The following is a 23738-nucleotide window of genomic DNA, read 5'->3' as shown; positions in this document are numbered from 1 at the left end:
GTGGTAACAATTTGAACGCTGCATTGACATGTGCCATGCATCTCATGGGGTGCCTATTGAATGCCTAATAAAAGGTATGAAAAAAGACTTTTTGAGTTTCCCGTTCATCAGAAGACAAAATTCATTGTATATGTTTATTAGTTTCAGAAATATAGACAAGCTAAATCAGATGATTCTGTTTGAGACACCGTATATACCTCATATATAATTTAGAATTTTGTTTTATCCAATTGAAATACACTGCTCAGCCAAAACATTATAATCGTCTGTCTAGCAGCATGTCAGTGCAACTATTACAGGCACGTAGCTGCCAGCTATTATGGACTGCCCATAATTGTTTAGGACTTCACACCTTAATTATGGAGTTATGAAAAGATACTAAAAATTATGGAAATATGCATTTTACAATTTGATTCAAAAATAAATTGGAAAACTTACTGTTTATATTTTGCTAATCATATGATGCTACTACAATGTTTTATAGATTGTAATGATTTCCTTCCTGAGTATACAAAAGGTGAAATGCTTAACTCCGTTTTCAAATCTTCCTTTACAAAGGAATGCCCAGGAGAATCACACCAATTTAATCCTCATACCACTGAAAAGATGAATGAAATAAGTATTAGCATGAGTGTGTTCAGAAACAGCTCAAATTGTTAAAATTGAACAAAGCTCTGTTGTAGAGCCCTCGAACAAAAAACCACGCTCAGTTCCTGGAAACACGCACAGGCCATACCCGCCTACAAGGAAGGGTAGTCGAAGTGATCCACAAAACTACTGTTCAATGTCCTTGACATTATTTTGTTGTAGAATCTTAGAACATATTCTGAGCTCAAACATAATGAAGTATCTTGAAGAGAATAATCTCCTCAATGCCCACCAGCATGGATTCCAAAAACATCAGTTGTGCGAAATGCAACTCACACTTTTATCATATGACATACTGAAAGCTTTGGATCAAGGCAATTAGATAGCTACTGTATTTCTTGATTTCCAGATAGCATTTGGCTCAGTACCACACCTCTGATTATTGTCAGAAGTTTGATCATATGGTGTATCAAGTGAAGTTTGTTATTGGATTGAGGACATTTTGGTGGGGAGCATGCAACATGTCATCTTGGATGGAGAGTCACCATCAGAAATAGAAGTAACATTGGGTGTGCTCCAGGAAAATATGTTCATGTTGTATATTAATGACCTTGCAGACAATATTAATAGTAAAATCAGTCTTTTTGCAGATGATGCAGCTATCTGTAATGAAGTACTGTCTGAAAGAAGCTCTGTAAATCTTCAATCAGATCTTGATAAGACTTCAACAAGGTGCAGAGACTGGCAACTTGATTGAAATGTTCAGAAATGTAAAATTTTGCACTTCAAAAAATGAAAAAAAACATAGTATCCTTTTGCTATAATATCAAGGAGTCACTGTTGGAATCAACCAACTCATACAAATACCTGGGTATAACACTTTGTGAAGATATGAAGTGGATTGATCACATACGTTCAGTCATAGGTAAAGCAAGTGGTAGACTTCAGTTTGTTGGTAGAATATGGGGAAATACAATCAGTCTATAAATAAGATTGCTTACAAATTTCTCATACGATGGGTTCAAAATATTCTCCAAGTGTGTGGGACCTGTACTAGATTTGACTTACAGGTGATATTGAACATGTACAGAGAAGGGCAGCATGAATGGTCACAGGTTTGTTTAATCCATTGGAAGTTGTCACAGAGATTCTGAAGGAACTGAACTGGAACACTCTTGAAGATAGACATAAATGATCCTAAGAAAGTCTGTTAACAAAATTTCAAGAACTGACTTTGAATGATTACTGTACATATTGCTCACATAGGGATCATGAAGATAAGACTAGAATAATTATTGCACAGACAGAGGCATTCAAACAGTCATTTTTCCTGCATTTCATACTTGAATGGAACAGGAAGAAACCATTTGCCATGCACCTCATGATGGTTTGCAGAGTATAGATGTAGATTTAGATGAAAACTGTCTACAAATGAGTTTGTCACCTTGGCTTACTAAAGTAGTTTATGCTGAGTGATGATGAAAATTTTTCATTCTGTGTGTGTCAGCTTAAAGTATAGGAATGAAACTGCTTCCGAACCAAGTGACATCACAAGGTTCAAGCCATTCGTCTGTACACTGTTGCGGTTTCTCTAACCAGGTGGCGTTACAATAAATGCAGTTCACCTATTTATCCATACTTAATAATACATAGCAACCATGATGTTTACTATTTTTTTGCATTTTCTGCTTAATCTAATATTTTCATTTACGGTTATCCTTACATCTGAACATTATTCTTCATTTACGGTCAAGAAGTGTCTGAAATATAGCATTGATAGGCCTAAATAAGAGTGATAATTTTTAAAAATTTTCTGGGAGAGGGCCTCTGGACATCTCTGCATTTTTGCCATGTGATGACTGGCATCCTCTTTCGAGGTTGGTAGCTGTGCAGACACAACAGGGTTCATCATGAGATATTGTACAAACCCTTTGTATTTTATGCCTGTCTTTGATTGTGATTTCATATTGAGCATGTACTGTATTCATAGGCACTTAATTTCTTTGCACTGATATGTTTTTGTTCTGTAATGATGTTTTCAGCATAAAGAGTTAATTAACTGAGGCTGTACTTTCCAAGTATAAAAATTGTGACTACTGTAAAATACCTGCTGCCAATAACTGATGAGCAACAGTATAAAACAAGTAAATATTTCATAATACTCGATAATGTAGCTGATAAATACACATAAATATAGCATAAAACCGTATGATTTTGATCTCCCCGAAGTGCTGCTTCAGAAGCAATACACCTTGATATGAAAATTTTACCCTGAAGTGTAACTTCGTTTAGGAATACAAAAGATATATTTATTCTGCTCCACTTCAGGTAGTTTTTTTTAGTTACCAAGAACATTTATGTTGTGACCAGTAGCCTGATAACAAATTCTATAAAGCATTGTATGGCTATTAAACAATAAATGTTTTATTTAATATAGTATATCAGATATTTATATTCATGTACATTACTCCTGTTGTTCCATCTTTTATGAGCAGCTCAGTGTTTCTGATAGAGCAAATTGTATTTGATAATGAAATGCTTAACTTTCTGGATACATGTAGGTGAAGCATATGGGAAAAAAAACCTCATATTTGTTCTTAATTTTTGTTATAGGAACCATCTGATGATGATAATGTTAATAAGAGACGATCCCGCCGTTCACGTTATATGCTAACAAATTGCAAGAGAACCAGGCATGCATCACCTGATGGCACTAGACCTGGAGGCACTGAAGATGTAGAAGTGAGCAAGTTGCGTGGGAACCGAACCAGACAAAGTCGTACAAGAACACATGCTGCTGCTATCAGTCAAAATTCACAGTCATTGGCCAGATCTGACATGCCCTCTGGTGCTTCATATTCTCCTGTCAGAGAAGTCATAGCTGACACTAATTTCAGAGTGAGTGCTTCTTAGAAATGTAATTGAGAAGTAGGAGTTGCTATGATGGATATTTTGTACTGTACTGTCCATTTGGGCTTGTCACTTTGTACTTTAACCCCTTAACATATTGATTTTTTCTTCAGATTAGGTTCTAAAAAATAATGTTTTTTCATTAATGAAGTACATCGTATAATGAATGACATTACATATAGACATAAACTGATTAGCCAGAACATTATGATCCCCAAACTACTAGTGATATAAACACATACAGGCAATAGCAGCGTCACTTGGCAAGGAATGCTGCTTGTCAGACACTTGCACAGTGCATGTAGTATCAGTAAGCATGCTGTCCGAGTGTAGAATGGATAAGGTGTGCGATCTATTTGAGTGTAACTGAGTGCAGATTATGGTGGCCCAAAGGCTTGGCACAAGCATTTCGGAAACTACATAGCTAGTTGAGTGTTCGAAGAGTGCTGTTGTGAGTGTCTTCAACACATGGTGAAACAAAGTTAAACCACTTCCAGACATCATGGGGTTGGGTGGCCATCCCCCATTATATATGTCGGACATTGTAGGCTGGACAGGCTGGTAAAAGAGGACAGGTAGTGAACTGTGGCAGAACTAACATCAGACTTTAATGCTGGGCAGAGTACAATAGAGTCTGAACACACAGTGCACTGAATACTCCTAATGATGGGCCTCTGCAGCCAATGACCCTTACATGTGCCAATGTTAACACTACAACATCGACAACTACGACTGGAATATGCATGTAAACATTGGCACTGGCCATTGGTGCAGTGGTAGAGCCTTGCATGGTCTCATAAATCCTGATACCTTGTTCGTCATGCCAATGGAAGGGCACAAATCAGTCATCTTCCAGGAGAACAGCTCCTTGACACATATACTGCGGGCTGGAGAAAAGCTGGTGGCGGTTCCATTTTGCTCTGGGGAACATTCAGAAGGCTATTGTACACTGGTTGCAGACCACGTACACCCCTTCATGATGATCATGTTTCCCAATGCCAGTGGCATTTTTCAACAAGATAATGCACCATATCACAAGTCGAGGAACGTGATGGAGTGGTTCAAGAAATGCAGTGGCAAGTTCTAATTGACGTGCTGGTCCCCCAGCTCACTAGGTATGAACCCAACTGAACACATGTGGGATTTGATTGAACATTCTGTCAGGCCTCATTACCCCCTTCCCTGGAATTTACGGGAATTAGGTGACTTGTGTGTGCAGATGAGGTACCAACTCCCTACAGCGACCTTCTAAGACCTCATTGCTTCCATGCCACGATGTCTCACCACTGTTATCCATGTCAAAGATGGACATAATGCCTATTAGGTAGGTGGTCATAATGTTCTGGCTGATCAGTGTATAAAGATAGCTTTTAAAACTCAAAATAATGAGGTATAAGATTTTGAAGTTCACCATTAATAAAATACTGAGTATACTCATGCACTGGACTTTGACTAAAATTTCGTGAACCTTTAAATCATTTTTTAGTTTCTGTGTAGCATTGAAGCCTGACCATGTGTTTCACAATGGTTTGCTGTTAACATAAGTCTTGCAGGATGTGGCTGTAGCACAGAGGATGCACCATATTTACCCAATTATAAGACAAGGCTTTTTCCCAAATTCATTATTAAAAAATACAGGGTCTACTTATATTTGCAGATTTAACTATTGCTGCTGAGGTAAATATTCTTTCAGTGTTTAATAGATTAATATAGGGCTTGTCTTACATTTACAGATGAAGCTTTGGCTATTGTGGTTTTGCACAAATTTATTTTTAAGAGTTCTGAAGGGTAGAGTTTAGCAAGCAATACTTTTGTTTGAATAGGCTTGAGATTTCCCGATACACAGAAGTGCTCGTTACAGTATCAATCGTGTTCGATCAGTCACATGACATTTGACTCGTGGCAGTAATGCAATGGATGGATACATGAGAAGCTATGAACTTAGCACTATGACATCTGATGCTCACCTTAAAAAATTAAGAATTTGGTGAAACACAGGAGGAAACAGCATTAAATTCTACCAACTCCCAAACTTTTGTTGTATTTGAATATATTTTCAATAGAAGTTCTCAGACAGGTATGGATACCTGTAGACTTACATTAATTCTGCTTTTTAAGTAAAGGTAACATTCAAATTCGAAAATCTTGTCCTTCAAAACCCATTACATGAATCTGAACCCAAGTTATTATTTTATTTGGCTATGAAAAACTAATGATTTATGAAGTGTGTTGCAGATGAAAATTTGGTAGTTGTTTACATATTATGAACCACTACCAGCTTGTAATCAGTTTTAGAATAAGGTGGTAGCATTCAGATGAAACAAGAAAGAAAATTAATCCAAAATTAAATATCTAACGAATGAAACAAATCTCATTAAACTGACTGCAATTGTTATCACAAGAATAAATTATAGCGGAGAGACCTGTTTTGGGGATAGTACAAAAAAACCACATTAAATCGCAGGACGAGCGAAAGTTCGAGAAGTGGTCTCAGTCATGATTGCAATATTTCATTTATTATTAGTTGCTGCTGTGACACAGGTCCTGCAACCTAGAAGATACAGATGTCTGTGTGTCATTGTTGCTACAGAAGGCCTGGTAGGGTAACAGTGACTCCAGCTTGTCTGCTAACTTTAATGAGTGTGGGGTGGGGAGTGGTGAGTCGGCAGCAAATTTTGTCGTGGTACTAACTATGGGAACTTATACTGTGTCCTTTAGCTTTTTATGAATGTCTACCATACCTAAAGTGCAGTTTGCATGAAACCATTTGCACTCAGAATCGAATTGACTTTAAAATTGGTGAAATACTTAGCAATAGCATACATTGCAGCAGGAGGTGGTAAAAGTCTAGACTGAGGCCAGTGGCACACTTACGTGTTTTATGCAGCAATATTGTTGATGCTCACCATGAGGTACGATGCAAATGATAGGGTGTTAACACTCTCATGTCAGTATAAAAGCAAAATCTGCAAGTCCCCCCCAAATAATTAAAATAAAAATTAAAAATTTTAAAAAAATTGCAACATACCCGGAAGAAAGAGCCAAATGTTTGTGTCAACGAAGTTTCACGGCTCCACTGTTGGGATGAAGACTATTACAATGATGATTAAAAAATGTGGTACTGCAGATGACAGGCTAAACAGAAGAGGCAGTGAAGATAAAAATTAATGTAAACAATTTCTTTTGTGTATTTTATTTCTCCTTGTATTATCAAAATATAGATAACCAATAAATGGCATAAGTTTAGAATAAGTTTATGGTAACTTTTTAGGCAGATCCTCAAGTTAGTAAAAATTTGAAATTTGATTAGTCAGAATATGGTAAAAAATAAATTTTTCTGAAGGAGCCTCTTTAAAAAAAGGGAGCTCGCCTTAAATTCAGGGTCATCTCACTCTCGGATAAATATGGCATTTATCTCGTACCACTGATGAGCTTTTATCACTAAACTGACAAACTCTTGTCACTTTTAGTCTTTAATGAAGCAATATCACATACTTATTCACTTCTTGAGTAACTAAATTCAATGTCAAACTCAGGATGACTACAGCCATCTTCTTTTGAAGGTGTTGACTAAACAATAACACAGGAGAGGTGGGCTGAAAGTGTATGGTTTGTTGTTGAGTATTCAAAGCTGTATGCAGTAAGGACTATCTAGTAGCGACCACCTCCATTAGAACATGACCGGCAGGCTAGACATGTAGGGCCTGATGCTCTCAAGCACCTAAACACTCAACAAGTATCAGTGCTGATCAGCCCCAGATCTATGCTATTTCTGAACTGGGGCAAAAACTTGATTGTTGTGCCCCTCCCTCCCCCTGTTCAGCATTTGAGATAGGACATCAAAAATAAAAAAAAGTGATTTTTCAGACATATGTTCATTTTGTGGCACATATCTTTCTGAAGATTTTGGTATATAAAACATATATGTTTGAGGAAATGTAAGACATGTTATTTGGTGTTAAGTGTGCCAAAGTGCAGTGCCACACCTCTTCACATAGTAGCCTTGTATTATATGTCACTGTATTTTGCTCTGTGGAAGTCAAACATGTATGTATTGTAATGGAAGCCATCAAGCCTACATTCGGGGCAGTGGAAATCAAAATGTCCTGTGGTGCCTCTTCTGCTTCCAGTCAGCTGGTTTGACAGCATACCCCCACAAAAAGCTCACAATTAATACTAGGTTGGATTATTTGTAACTGGGAGAATAAAAAATCTTTATTGCCTATTAGCCACTAACTTTCTCTTTTGTGTGACATAAACTTAAATATAGGAAACATAAACCCAGTAAAGACAAGAGACAAGCAAGGCAGTACACATTTCTTCAATCCTTAGGTCCCAGTATTTTTTTCTCTATAATCTAGCTACAGGTTTACATGGCATGCTTTCCTTTCTGTGAAAGAATCTAAACCTCATCAAAGTTTGTCAAACATTCTGCTACATGGACAATCAAAATGACGTTGACTGATACTGGAAAAGCTGTTCATACAAATAGTAACCCAGACTGGTATGGTGTCTTGGTTTGTTTACATCTGTTTTGTCACTGTCTGCTAGATAAAACAAAATAGGCCTTCCTAATATTGCAGCAATTGTAACACACGCCAGATAAGCAAGACTGTTTTGGCACAGATGGTTATTTTTATCTACCTTATTTACATAAATAACACAACAGAATATGATTCATGAAGTACCAATATCAAATGCCTATAAGGTCTACTACAAGCAAAAACTTTTATGTTAGGAAATAGTTACGCATTTCATTCATGTGCTCCAAGTTTCTCAAGCAGGAGATCAAAAAGTAGTATTACGAAGTTTTTATACAAATGTGCAATCATAATATTCTTCCATATAATGTTTGTAATGTCCCCATTTTTTTCTCCTTCCTCATTCTAACAATCAATCTTGTCATCATTAATTCTGTAACTATTCCTGCATATGTCAAAACTTACTCTCTTGTTAACTTTACTAATCTTGTCAATGCATTTTTCCATGATATTCCGAGAGTAGAGCTTAAGTGGCTGCTAACCAGGGACTGTACAACTGGCCTTTAGTTGTGTAGAAATCTGGAAAAAAAATCTGTCCAAATTTCGTTTTCTTGGACACACCAAGATGATTAATATGTAATCTTTCATACCTGTTATTCCTGTTAGTTGTCTTTACTCTCATAGTCTGCATCTATGGATTTCGCTAATGATTATAACAACACTGATCATTCGCACACCCAGTCAACCACATTCACTCGTTCAGGTAGCCCCATCCCCTTTTGTCCACAGGAAAGTTTTTTATTTCTAGATGCAACAGGGATTACCTTGGCAGAAACGTCACATACACTATGTATGCATTCGATAATCAACTTTGATTCTTTCAAAAACCAACTTAGAATGTGTTCAAAAATACTCAAAAGCCAACAGAGATACGTTTCAAAATCATGTGGATAATTGATAGATCAACATGCGCTGGATGCTAGACACTTTTTGAAACAAGAGTTTTTTCTTAAAGAATATGAATTTGGCACCGCCTGAAATTGTCTCCCAGGACAGATACCCCTGTTTGCAACCTCCTCCCCTCAGATCCAGGTCTGGTGCTGAAACAGATATGTCAAAATAATAAAAATGAGATAACTCAGGGTTTTATGTTAAGGGGTTAATGGGTGTGTACGATGAAGGTGTGAGATATATACATTTTGTTATCTTGATTTTGTGAAATGGAATCACACTGTGTTTAGGGGCCATAGGCAAATGCAAGTAATTGTAGAAAGTAACCGAAAGAAAAAAAGAAAAAAAAAAAGAAAGAAAAGAAAATCCCTCTCTTTTGATTTTGTACCATTGACACAGAGATGGGAGTTTTGTTTAGGTTCAATACAGATGCAGAGGCACCCATGCATTTATGCCAGTTAGCTTACATACTCTCATCTACAGCGTAGGTTTTGAGTCTTGTAAATGTACTTTTACTTTTATTGGCAGAGTGCTTGTGCAATACACCATGATGAGATCATAGAAGATATAACAAGGTATTAAGAAACTCCAAAATGGAATAATTGATTAAAAGCTTGTGGATTGTAGGAAGGCTACCTCTTCAATATTTTTAGTACTGATTGAGGGAGATAACAAAGAAATTTTATTACGGCTTTTAGAAAATGTTGACTTGACTGTTAATGACAACCAGTAATAAGCAATGAATGTTATAAAGTGTACTTAGTTGAGAACAGTATGCAGCATTAATTTCACAACTCCCTTTGTCTGCTCAGATCTCAGATATTCATGACTGCTGATTTGCACCAGTGGCCAGATGTGAACCTGTCGTGTGTTTGTGCTCAGAAAAATGAAGTGTTGAGAAGATTTTTGTTGGTTTCATAACCTGCTGATTGTAGTGTGCACAGACCATCTTCACAGAGTTTTTATTGGAGGGAAAAAAAAAGAATTTGTCATCTCTATGGACTATTTAATATTAGCTGACCTAGTTGCTCAGTTGTGGTATCATGTAATGAGCCTCTTTGTGGTATATTTTTCCATACTTTGTCTTCCAACCCAGCTGCAAAGCCACCAGTATAACCACCCTGCAATGTCCAGATTTTATTGTAATCTCTTAGAGCCCAAAGCCTTTACCTGGATACATTAAATATGTAGTACTATGGTTTTCACTCAGACCCCTGCAGCTAAGGCGTAGTAAATTAACTTATGCTGCTGCACTGCACCATGTTATAAATAGTTACAAGTTAGTTGGCATTAGGAGTACCATTAATGTTTTTAATGATGATGACTGATGGTAACATGCAGGAGATTTAAACTTCAATGTTGACTTTAACAAAATCAAACACTGGAACATCCAGGAAGGACTCAGCATCTCCTTTTTCAAGTAATAACCTTTGAAACTACTAGTTAATTTTTTTTGTTCGCACCTTCTATTATTATTATTATTATTATTATTATTATTATTATTATTATTGTAGTAATTTACAGTGATTATCCAGATGGAATTGTATGATAGTTTATAAATGCACAGAGCACAGTACTGGACTAAATTTGTCACGAGGAAGTATCTCATGCATTGTTGGTGCATGAAATTTTCTTAAGGTCATGAAAATGTCCAAGTGTAGGGTTCAGGCGGCAGCCATCCCTCCACCCCTGCATATTGTAGAGAAGTATCACTATACATTTATAGGACACAGCATATATTTCCTGCATATGTCATGATCCTCATTTAATACAGAAGTAGCATGAAGTGATTGTTATGGAAATTATGTTCTACTCGGGTCCCACAGAATGTGACGTTAATGTATTAGTTGTATGCATGGTGTCACAGTGCAGAATGGACATCAGAATACAAATGTTGATCCTTTGTTATAATGAATATTTATGGTGTTGCAGGATCTATTGCAACTTGTGTGTCCATGTAACTGTGTCTTTTTTTCTGTTTGTGGCCCTAGAGGAATTAATTTTCGTGTTGACTCTAACCTATTACCATTATTAACTACGTGTGACCAAAAAGATGATGACCAAAACACACTGCTTGTGAAAATGATAACTAGTGGCAGTGCCACTGCGTCAAAAACATGAAATATAATATGTCAGTGGTTTCTTATTTTTAATGCTAATAATTTATGTAGTTATGGAAGTCTTAGGGCTGATAGTCACATTCAATGTTCCATTTTAGTCTGGTGACTTTGTTATAATGAAGAGTGATACAGCAATGGAGCATCCACCACTATGGAGAATAGATGGGAGAACTCTCCTTCAAAAATATGAAAGCTTTGAACAAAGTGGTAAAACTCTCTACAGGAATATTTCCACGGTAAGATATTATTTTAATTGTGATAATCAGTATGTAATAAAGTGGTAATAATATTCAAAACTGAATTGAACATCGGCAGTAATGTATTATTGAGTGCACATTTCATTAAGAATAAAAATGTGTGAGGAACTGATTCCCCAGTCTCCACTCTGCCTGATTGCTTGATTTGTGTATAAAATATTCACACAATTGTGGTTTTAATGTTGTACTTGTTTTGAAACCTGAATCATGGACATCATCATCTATTGACATTGTCTTGAGAAATTTCTGTTTGTTCTGATGAAATTATCACCAATCCTTCCTTAACTGTTTTTGCCATTATTAAATGTTGATTCAATTCCCTCAGTTTTTGCAGAGATTTGAACTTTGGCTGCCCAGATGATAATTAATGCCAGCAAGGAAATAGAATCTTGCACATGGTCATTACAGGATATGTTCACAAATCCTGTTGCCAAATGTATTTCTTCATCATATGTTCTCCATAGCTGTATCAGCATTGGTTGTGTTTGTAGAGTATCAAAATTTGGCATCAAACAAGAGTGAGGAGAAGCAAACCACTCACATGCAACTGAATAGTGGGTGGCACGAAGACACATGTAACAGATCATAAAATCATAGTAGTTTCTTTTAGAGCTTTTTATTCCTTCCCCCTCCCATCCCCTTCCCCTTTCTCCTCTCCCATCATTTCCTGCACCTTTTCCCTCTCTCCCATTTTTAAACTAGTGGGCATTCAGGTTATCCAACAAGGTATGACTGGTACACATGTGGGAGTAAGCATGACAGAGAAAATTGAAGAAGCAGAAATAATAATGAACAGAAGATAGGTAAATGAAATTTGCATGAAAAATAAACATTGCAGAGAATGTAAGACACTACTAGGAATGGGGTGAAGAGAGCTAAGGTGTCAGAATAGTTTGTTTATGGGAATTTCAAGATGGAAACAAATCATTTATTTCAGGTTAATGTTGCTTTTCCTCACTGAGGTTGCATTATAGTAAAAAAAAATTCAACATAAAATAGTTTTTGGGAAAAGTATAAAACAAATTAAAGAAGATTAGCATTTAATGTCCCATTGGCTTTGAGGTCATTAGAGATAGAGTACACACTAAGAATATCTCAAGGATGTCGAAGGAAATTTGCTGTGTCCTTTCAAAGAGGCCATCCCAGCATTTGCCTTGAGCAATTTAGGGAAACTGTGGAATACTTAAATCTGGACGGCTGGATGTGTATTTGAACCATCATCTTCTTGAATGTGAGTCCGGTGTGCTAACCACTGTGCCTCCTTGCTCAGTTTGGGAAAATTAATTCTGAAACTGAAATAATTTGCAACTTATGTGAAAGGTAACTGTGTCCTGCAGAAATAATGTATTCAACCATGAATGCTTGTGAACTTGCATGCAGGTAATGTGCGCTTTGCTTCCTGGCTTTGTCAGTTTGATGGATGTAATTATTTGAATACTATCTATGCATTTTTTCTTAACTTTTTAGTCAAACAATACATTAATGTTGTTGCAGTCATTGCTGAACACCTCTGTTTTTAATAATTTGATATCTACATTATAGTAAAATATATAGTGCACATCAGAAGTATTTCTACAAACTTTCGGATTCCTCATAACATAATTAAAAGAAAGTTCACAGAAAATGGATGCTAGAATTGCTTCATTTTTTATTTATTAATGAGAGATCATTTTACAAAATTCTCAAATCAGAAACTTACAACAAATGTTCAAAATGTCCTCCTTTTGTTTCTACCCCTAAGCATATAATTTTTGGAGACAAACAGTTGCCCCTTTCATATATGACACTTCCACGACATGATGATGAAATTCTCATAAACATTAGGATTTGCTGCCAGCGATCTGGGTAGGAACTTGGCAGATGATATACCTCCATTGATTTCTGTTCCAGTATAGGTTTTTTCCTCTCAATTTCATTATACAGTATTCCTCTCCTATTGAGATCTTCAATATTCTGATCTGTTCATCTCTTCCTAGACTGCCCAACTGATCTTTTTCCTGGTACCTCCATCTCCAAATTCTGACATGGAGTTAGTGTCAGGTGCATTAGCTTCACATGACCTAACCAGTTCAGTCCTGCAGCACTCATTCTTTCCTCCATGGTCAAGATCACCTGCAGGTCTCTCCTTACATATTTGTCCTGACTCTGTCCCTCTTGGTGTTTTGAGCTAAAGAACTTCATTTAACATGACTGTATCTGACTCTCTTCTCTCTTATTTATGACACAAGTCTCCAGACTGTATCTCATGATTGGCAGGATATATGTGTTATACATGGTCTGTTTAGTTCTTAAAGGCACTCCTTTGTCCCAGATTAGGTTTTGTACTTGGTGGAAGAAGCTGAAAACTTTTGCTGCTCTGTTTAAAATTTTTAGCTTGGCACTTCCACCACTTGATACAACACTACTGAGGTATTGAAATTTTCATGCATTCAACCTTCTATCCTTCCAGTATGATCTTACAAGGTTTTGGTGTCCTGCTCATCCTCATTGACACTGCCACACTCTGACATTCAACTTGAATTCCTTAAATTTTTTATTCCAGTAATCCATTCTCCTCTGAATCTCCATTTTTGTCTCTTCTCAAATGGTGATGTCATCAGAAAAAGCAATCTTCCATGAATGTGTCCATAAGTGTGATGAAGAGTATTTGGGAAAGTGAACTGCCTTGCTGAACATCTCTCTTTGTCTGAAATCATTTTGATCTTCCACCTCCTCCTTGTGCACTGCTTTCACAACCTTTGTACAGTACCTGAATTATTTTAATTAGTGAGTCAGGGATATTATGTTTTCTCAAGCATTCCCATATTTTATACCTTGTTACACTGTCATATTACCAGATCCTTTTCTTTTTCCAAATACTTTTTCATTAAATGAAGGAGGGGAAAAATGAGGTCTGTTGTTCCCTTGCTCTTTTGAATCCATGCTGTTGTTCCTGAAATTGATGTTCAAGGATTTTTCACAGTCTCTTTTCTGTGATCTTTTCTATTACCTTAAAGGAATGTGAGAGCTGTGTGATTCCTAAGTCCCTGCTGCATTTCTTTTTACTTCCTTTCTTAAACAATGTTATTATACTTTCCTTTTTCCTGTCATTCAGCCCTTTTCTCTCTTTCTATGCCACCCTCAGCATCTGATATAACCACCGTATTCCTTGAATTCCAGCTGCCTTAATCATATCCACTGTCAGCTCATCCACTGCTGCTGTCTTCCGACCTTTCACGTTTCAGGGCATTTTCAGTTTCTGCCCAAGAAATTGGATGCCTTTTCTTCCTCTACTTTAGTGTCTTCAATGTCACTTTCTTGTTCATTTTCCCCATTCAGTAAGACTTCAAAATAATTCATCACTTCCCTTGTGCATTCCACATCCCTGATAATATTCCCATCATTTGTTTCAATCATTTTTATACAGGGTGTTTCAAAAATGACCGGTATATTTGAAACGACAATAAAAACTAAACGAGCAGCCATAGAAATACACCGTTTGTTGCAATATGCTTGGGACAACAGTACATTTTCAGGCGGACAAACTTTCAAAATTACAGTAGTTACAATTTTCAACAACAGATGGCGCTGCAAGTGATGTGAAAGATATAGAAGACAACGCAGTCTGTGGGTGCACCATTCTGTACGTCCTCTTTCTGCTGTAAGCGTGTGCTGTTCACAACGTGCAAGTGTGCTGTAGACAACATGGTTTATTCCTTAGAACAGAGGATTTTTCTGGTGTGGGAATTCCACCGCCTAGAACACAGTGTTGTTGCAACAAGACGAAGTTTTCAACGGAGGTTTAATGTAACCAAAGGACCGAAAAGCGATACAATAAAGGATCTGTTTGAAAAATTTCAACGGACTGGGAACGTGATGGATGAACGTGCTGGAAAGGTAGGGCGACCGCGTACGGCAACCACAGAGGGCAACGCGCAGCTAGTGCAGCAGGTGATCCAACAGCGGCCTCGGGTTTCCGTTCGCCGTGTTGCAGCTGCGGTCCAAATGACACTAACGTCCACGTATCGTCTCATGCGCCAGAGTTTACACCTCTATCCATACAAAATTCAAACGCGGCAACCCGTCAGCGCCGCTACCATTGCTGCACGAGAGACATTCGCTAACGATATAGTGCACAGGATTGATGACGGCGATATGCATGTGGGCAGCATTTGGTTTACTGACGAAGCTTATTTTTACCTGGACGGCTTCGTCAATAAACAGAACTGGCACATATGGGGAACCGAAAAGCCCCATGTTGCAGTCCCATCGTCCCTGCATCCTCAAAAAGTACTGGTCTGGGCTGCCATTTCTTCCAAAGGAATCATTGGCCCATTTTTCAGATCCGAAACGATTACTGCATCACGCTATCTGGACATTCTTCGTGAATTTGTGGCGGTAGAAACTGCCTTAGACGACACTGCGAACACCTCGTGGTTTATGCAAGATGGTGCCCGGCCACATCGCACGGCCGACGTCTTTAATTTCCTGAATGAATATTTCGATGATCGTGTGATTGCTTTGGGCTATCCGAAACATACAGGAGGCGGCGTGGATTGGCCTCCCTATTCGCCAGACATGAACCCCTGTGACTTCTTTCTGTGGGGACACTTGAAAGACCAGGTGTACCGCCAGAATCCAGAAACAATTGAACAGCTGAAGCAGTACATCTCATCTGCATGTGAAGCCATTCCGCCAGACACGTTGTCAAAGGTTTCGGGTAATTTCATTCAGAGACTACGCCATATTATTGCTACGCATGGTGGATATGTGGAAAATATCGTACTATAGAGTTTCCCAGACCGCAGCGCCATCTGTTGTTGAAAATTGTAACTACTGTAATTTCGAAAATTTGTCTGCCTGAAACTGTACTATTGTCCCAAGCATATTGCAACAAACGGTGTATTTCTATCGCTGCTCGTTTAGTTTTTATTGCCGTTTCAAATATACTGGTCATTTTTGAAACACCTTGTATCTTCCCTGTCAGATCTTTTACTTTTCAACAACCCATGGCATTATTTGTGGTCATTCAACAGTCAAATGAGCACAATGTAGGGAGACAGGTATGTGCATGTGTGTATGTGTGTGTGTGTGTGTGTGTGTGTGTGTGTGTGTGTGTGTGTGTGTGTGTGTGTGTTTGTTTCTCCTACAGCGTGAGAAAGGAATTCCATTCTGAAAGCTAGCAAAGTAAAGCTCTGTACCTGTTGTGCGTGTATCTGTCAATGACACAGCACTTCTGCCTTTCGGTGTGTCGTCTCCTTTATTCCTAAACAATTCATTATTCAGAAGAGTCATCATCTTCTTCTCGATTTTATTCATAGAATAAACATGTATCTATGTCTGAGGCAGCACCATTCAAAAGATTGAAAATCTTGTTATGTCTACATGAGACATTAAAACCATAGTGTTGCCCTTGCCAGCTGGTGAAACTACTGTTTCCTTCTCCTCGTTTGTTGCACTAATTGTTTCTTGGAGATATTGGATTTTAGCTTTGTCTCCGTGGAAAGCACTCTACAGCTTTTGTGTTGAACCTCTTCTGCTGCTTCTGGTGGGATGTAGCTACCATTTTCGGAGTGTGCAACAAATTTAGCCATTTAGCAAGGATCTCCACTGTATCATCATCCATATGTTTGTCAGTGACATTAATTACATTATGGCTCCCAGTATGTTGCCTTGGGTTTTTGTGCAAGCAATCAAATTTTGCTTTCTGGTGTGCAGAGATTTTCAATTGCATTGATTCTGCTACTGACAATGTCATACTGTCAACCTATTCCCAAGAATCAACAGAGAGTCTACCCCACATGTAAAGATAGAGATAAAGAAGCTCTTTTGAAATGACATCTAGCATTCATCGGGTATCGTGAATTACCTCTTGTGCTAGAGCCAGGTTTGTTTGGCTTATAAGCATTTTTTCTGCAGGTGTATTAACACAGTGTTTGATTTTGGTGAACATAGGTACGACTTATTCATCTTGACACATTTTTATGAAGGTCAGCATATTGAGAAGCTGAAATTTGTTCTGATGGAGCTTATCCTACTTTTGTTCATTGTTGGAAGTATCTTCCCCATAGAGTGACGTGATGTGGTCTCTTGCTTTTTTTTTCAGTGTAATTTATTAATAAGTTAATAAAGTTCAAACCAATGGGTTTCTGTCAACACGTAAATGATATGTTTGTGGTGTGGCTACATGGAACGAAAAAGTTTGAAGAGTTCCTGGAACATTTAAAGTCTTATCCATTATAATATAAAATTCATGACAGAATTTGAGAAAGAGCTCAAACTATCTTTCATCACCATGTTAGTCAAGAGAAAATTGGACAGACCCCTGGGTCACAGTGTATGTAGAAAACCCACACACAGTGACCTCTGTTCCCATGCCTTGAACCATCACCATCCATCTTCAAGAAATTCTTTACTAAAGATTCTGGTCCTTAGAGCTCAAACACTTTCACACAAGGAGGGCTTTGCGAATTTACACCAGTGAATAGTGTTCTAAAGAAATGGGTACTCAGAGCATCAGATTCAGCAAGCATTGCACTCAAAATTAAGAATTCCTGAGGAAGAGATTGAGACTGACACACAGAAAGACAAGCCAAGGATTGCTTATCCACTTTATGCTGGTCTAATATCTGGAAAAATGGGTAATTTCTGTGGAACTTGGCATCCTGTGTATTTCACTCCCATCAGAAATTTTAAAACATCATCTTTGTAATTTTAAACATGATCTAGGCCTCTGAAAGCTGGGTGTATACTGCTTTCCATCTGAATATGACATTTCTTACTTGAGGCAGGTTATTAGAACATTCAAACAGAGGTGCAAGGAACATCAGCAACACACCCAACTAAAACAAGCAAGCAAATCAAACAGTGGAAAGTCCAGGATGAAATAGCAACAGTGTTATGAAAAGGATGGATTGCTGCTTGCCATGTAGAGGAGACATTGTGTTGCAGACAGGCACAACGAAGAAACTGCTATACATTTAAGCTTATAACCAAAAGACTTTCTTCTGAGGAAGCAACCACACACACTCATTCACACAATCACTAATCACACAGACACGACCACTGTGTCTGGCCACTCTGGCTGGACTAGGGACTCCAACTGTGGCTGATGGGAGAACCAATCTATTGCAGGTGGTGTGGTAAGGAGGAGCCATGGGGTGGAAAAGGGGAGGGATAGCAGGGTAGGGGCACAGAAACAGATCTCAATGTGCCTTCTCTCTCCTGTCACCAGTTACCTCCCACATCCCCACCGTCTGGCCACAAAGGAGCACTCTGCTCATGTCTCAGTACCACCTAGGGTGGACACAACTGAATCACATTCTCCGCCAGGGTTTCGGCTAACTCTTGTCATGCCCTGAAATGAGGAAATGAGGACTATCCTTCCACCCCTCCCACAGTGGTATTATGCCATCAACCAAATCTATGCAGTACCCTTGACGTCCCTACTCCACCTTGTTCCCAACCCTTTGCGTCATGGCTGATATCCGAGCAGTAGACGTAGGTGAGAGCCCTGTCCCATACATCTTCCCACCACCACCTACTCCAGTCTCCTATCCCATCAAAGGAAGAGATATCTGTGAAGTCAGTCATGTAGTCTACAAACTAAGCTACAACAACTGTGCTGCTTTCTACATGGGGATGAGCTGTCTATCCACATGAATGCCGACTGACAAACTGTGGCCAAGAGACAGCTGAACCACCCAGTTGCTGAACATGCTGCCTAATACAGTATGCATTGCGTCAATGACTGCTTCACAAGCTGCACCATCTGGATCCTTCCTACCAGCACAAGCTTTTCTGAATTGCACAGGTGGGACCTCGCCCTGCAATGTGTCATACATTCCCATAACCCCCATGGCCACAACCTTTTGCTAGTCCCCATTACCTGCACTCAGTCCTTTTTTTCCCATCTCTGCTGGCAGCACCTAGCAGCCCCCTGTCCACACCACATCCCCACATGCTACCACAAGCAGCATTACACCTTTCCCCACCCCTCGCCACACTATCCCTATCACTCCCTGACCTTGTCTCCTCCTTATTCCTGCAACCCATGCCATATTGATTCTCCCATCAGTCACAGTTACAGCATGTAGTCTGGCCACAGTGGGCAGAGGCAGTGGTCTTATATGTGTGTGTTGTGCTTTTCTGAATGTGTATGTGTTTTTGGAAGAAGGCCTTTCGGTCAAAAGGTTAAATGTATAGCAGCCTTCTTGTTGTGCCTGTCTGTGAAACAAGCAAATCAGCTGTTACAAAGCACTGTCTCAAAAATAATTATGATACAAATTATGAGGAGGTGAGTATCTTGCTGTAGATGCCAAATTTTTGGTGCAGTGGAACTCACGAATATGGAAATAGAGATGTTGGAAAATCTAATAAACAGGAATCGCGGTTTCAGTCTAGATGAGGCTTTGTGGGGTGGCGGGTTGATTATCATAATAATCAATCATTAGTCATAGGAGGAAATTGTAATTTTTGTAAATATTGTTCGCTGTCTTTTATGAGAGCCTGGGAACTATTACAGTGGTCAGCCAGAAAGCGATGGAGAGCATACTGACCATAGTTCCCAGTCTGCAAGTCCATGTTCTTGTCCAGCCCATTGAAAGAAATGTTTCTATTCTCTATTTGCTCAGCAGGATCAGGACTATGATTATAAACGAAGATTTTGAACTTTAATTGATACATACATTTGGTAAAGTTTCACACGCTCAACTTTGTAATATTCATTACGTTCATACTGATAGTAAATCTCTCTATCCAAAACAGCACTATGAGCAGTTCAGAGGCGACCTCTATGGTAAGTTCCTACAAAATTGTCTTTCGCCATGACTGATGATAGTCAAAATAAATGTTCGCCACGAAAGTGGAAAATAATTGTCACCCCTTGTCACGCAGATTTGCTAACATTACGGGTGGCATACCAACAGTTACTTTTGCAAAATCTAAGCGATCCAGGATGGTGTACAGTCCTTGCGAGTTCACTTTCTATTATTACTGAAAATAAGCGTTTTGTAACAGCCTGTCTCTGACATTATCTGAGGCAGCATGCACTCTGGCATTTGACTGACACAGGTCTTATGGTGGCTGTATGCGAAGTGAAGCCTAGTGTTGCCTCTCGGGCTGTATTTATATACAGGGTGAGTCAGGAGGAAAGGTACATGCTTTAAGGGGTGATAGTATTAGTGCTTCTGAACAGAAAACTTCGTATGGACGTATGCCCTATTCCGAATGGTTTCCAAGATGGAACACATTTAATATCACTTTTGTATGTTTTTCTTGAATAACCCGAAAACTACACCCTACAGCGAAAATTTGTCACAGTACAAAATTAAACTGTACTAAATTTCCTATGAATAAGGTTCTATTCAGTTTTTCCTCTAGAACTAATGGTTTGTACAAACAGAGCGTGAGAATGTTGAAAAACTCTCTCGATGAGCACACGTTGTAGTATATTGAGGTAGCAAGTAGAGACAAACTGTTTCATATGGGACACTTGTGGTGTATAAGTCAGGTAACTACCTCAAACTGGCCTACAAAAACTACATAAGCTACAGCACATGCATGTTTTTGAACATTCTCGCACTCTATTCGCACAAACAATTAGTTCTAGATAAAAAACTGAATAGGACCTTTTTTGTAGGAAATTTAATATAGTTTAATTTTGTACTGTGACATGTTTTTGCTGGAGGATGCAGTTTTTGAGTTATTCAAGAAAAACGTACAAAAGTGATATTAAATGTGTTCTATCTCAGAAACCATTCAGAATAGGGCATACACCGAATGAAGTGTTTTGTTCAGAATCACTCAAAGCATGTACCTTTCCTCCTTACTCACCCTATTTGTGGCACAGCAGATGGCCACGGGAACAGCTGCTGTCATCCACCCTATGTCCATGGTAGCAGTCTCTAAACGGCCACTTTCTCGGACACACAGTATTTTATAACAATGTCATGAATCAATTTAGAATCTTCATAATTTTTGTATGAATATAGTTAAGTTTGTTAAAATCACAGAAAAAGTTTTAGCTCGCTTGCATTAAAACTTTGCCTTCTAGAATTTTTAGAATGGAACTGACAGTAGCACATGACCTCTGAACAACAAATTTAAGAGACCTTGTATTGATTGTTATTAATGTCAAGGTCCTAAAATGTGCTATAGCTGTATTACTTAATAGGCTTCAACATGTGCTGTAACCAAAACTTTCTAGCATTAATATAGGAAATACTTAATCTATTACAAAAAGGCCGGCCGGTGTGGCCGTGCGGTTCTAGGCACTTCAGTCTGGAACTGCGTGACCACTACGGTCGCAGGTTCGAATCCTGCCTCGGACATGGATGTTTGTGATGTCCTTAGGTTAGTTAGGTTTAAGTAGTTCTAAGTTCTAGGGGACTGATGACCACAGATGTTAAGTCCCATAGTGCTCAGAGCCATTTGAACTACAAATAAGGAAGTTTTTGTTCCAAATTTAGTTTTCGTAAATTACTCGAAAACTTTTAGAGTAAGCTTAATGGGATCACGTAGTTATTATTTTCATGTTGAACTGAAGTGTCGTGCAAATTTTCACATTTCTAAGTCTAATATTTAGTGCCCTCAATTTTTCTTAAAACCGTGAATTCTGACCAACATTTTGCTTTAATCACTTTGAGATTTGTACCAGTTAATTTTGACATACATCTGCACATTATGACCAATATCTGGCTTCCTAGCTTTATTATTTAGTGCCACTAATTAGTAAAAAAAAAACAATGATGTGTTTAGGTAAAATATTGATCTAATCAATCTGATACTTAACTTCTAATTTCATTCATAATTATGGTGCAATACTTGTATCTTCTGTGCTACACACAGACGCGTTATGGTGACATGACGCTACTAACAGTGAACTTGGGTAAGCCCCGACACACTCGCTCGCCTCTGTATCTCTCAAACAATACAGCACTTGTTTCACCACAGCTTGGTGTCCAACTCTAACTTATTATAGTCTCACCAGCCATCTGGGCATCGGGAATCAAAATCGCAATCTCTATATACGAGGGTTGGAACTTTAGTAGTGGCAACTATTTATTTACAGCTCATACAAAATAGATATGTGTTTCAAAGTTTTACTGACCTTCCATATAGTAGTCACCAACATTGTGTATATCTCATTGCCAGCGATGTGGAAGTCGTAGGATACTCTTAGCAGTGCCATTTGTGTTGACAGTTTGAGTGGCGCGGTCTATTGCCCAACGAATCTGTAGTAGTTCTGAAGCGAATGCCATGAAGTGTTTCCTTCAGTTTAGAAATCAAGTTGAACTTACGAGGGCTTAAGTCAGAGGAGTGTAGTAGGTAGTATAGCACTTAGCAGCCCTATTAGTCAAACAAATCAGTAACAACTTGCACTGTACATGCTTGAGTGTTGTCCAGCAAAATGGTGGTCAGGTCCTGCAGAAAGCGTCATCACTTCTGTCTCTGTGTTGTTCATTTTTGGAACACAATCTATGACCAGCTTAGATATAGAAGTGATGACACTTTCTGCAGGACCTGACCATAATTTGGCTGGACAGTGCTCAAGCACATAAAGTGCAAGCTGCTATTGATCTGTTTGACTGATGGGGTTGCTAAGTGCTATACCACCTACTGCACTCCCCTGACTTAAGCCCTCGTAACTTCAACTCTATTTCTAAACTGAAGGAAGCATTTCATGGTATTTGCTTCAGAACTGCTACTAATTCGTTGGGCAATAGACCGCACCACTCAAACTGTCAACACAACAGGCACTGCTAACAGTATCTTCCACATTGCTGGCAACGGGTTATACACAATGCTGGTGACTACTTTGAAGGTCAGTAAAACTTTGAAACACATATCTATTTTGTACTAGCTGTAAATAAATAGTTGCCACTATTAAAGTTCCAACCCTCGTATAAAAGACTATGTCCTAACTGACTGACTCATCATCATCCAGCCCAAACCACTAAAGATAGAAACTTGAAATCTGGAGAAGGTGTGGATTTGATACAGTAGGCTTCATTTAAGAAGATATTTTTTGAAATTCCAACAGTAAGGGGGTAATAGGGGATGAAGGTTTTTTTAAAAAAATGTCACTATTAAGGCAGTGTTGAAGCTAGACCTATGAAAATTAGTATTTGGTTTCTGGTCAGAAATAAAGGAATATGTGTTTGAACATTTTTGGAAATTTAATGCTAAGGGAGTGAAACAATGGACAAAAGCCTTTTTTGAAAATATATCATTATTAAAAAACTATTAATGTATTGTTAAAGCTACATCTGTGAACATTGGCATTTGACTTCTTGGTTACAAATAAGAAAATACTTGTTTTAGTGTTGTTGGAAATTGAACCCCTAAGGGGCTGAAACATGGGATGAAAATTTTTAAGAAAATATTTCATTACATTAAAAAAAATTTAAAACTAAATTTATGAAAATTGGTATTTCATTCCTCTGCTAGAT

The 23738-nt window shown here is 38.3% G+C and overlaps 1 protein-coding gene across 2 annotated transcripts in view; it reads left to right on the top strand.

The window, feature by feature from the left end:
• The window catches only part of LOC126473340 (uncharacterized), a 138788-nt gene that overhangs the window by 55051 nt on the left and 59999 nt on the right, over positions 1–23738 (top strand). The window contains exons 4-5 of one of the 2 annotated variants that reach the window (XM_050100335.1): positions 3202–3486; positions 11149–11286. In XM_050100335.1, coding sequence (XP_049956292.1) covers positions 3202–3486; positions 11149–11286 — 423 coding nt within the window. The remainder of the gene's footprint in view (positions 1–3201; positions 3487–11148; positions 11287–23738) is intronic. The other variant, XM_050100336.1, reaches the window with a different exon arrangement.

Source organism: Schistocerca serialis, chromosome 4, assembly GCF_023864345.2.
Source record: "Schistocerca serialis cubense isolate TAMUIC-IGC-003099 chromosome 4, iqSchSeri2.2, whole genome shotgun sequence".
NCBI classification, from domain to species: domain Eukaryota; kingdom Metazoa; phylum Arthropoda; class Insecta; order Orthoptera; family Acrididae; genus Schistocerca; species Schistocerca serialis.
This window is presented reverse-complemented; position numbering and strand designations above follow the sequence as displayed.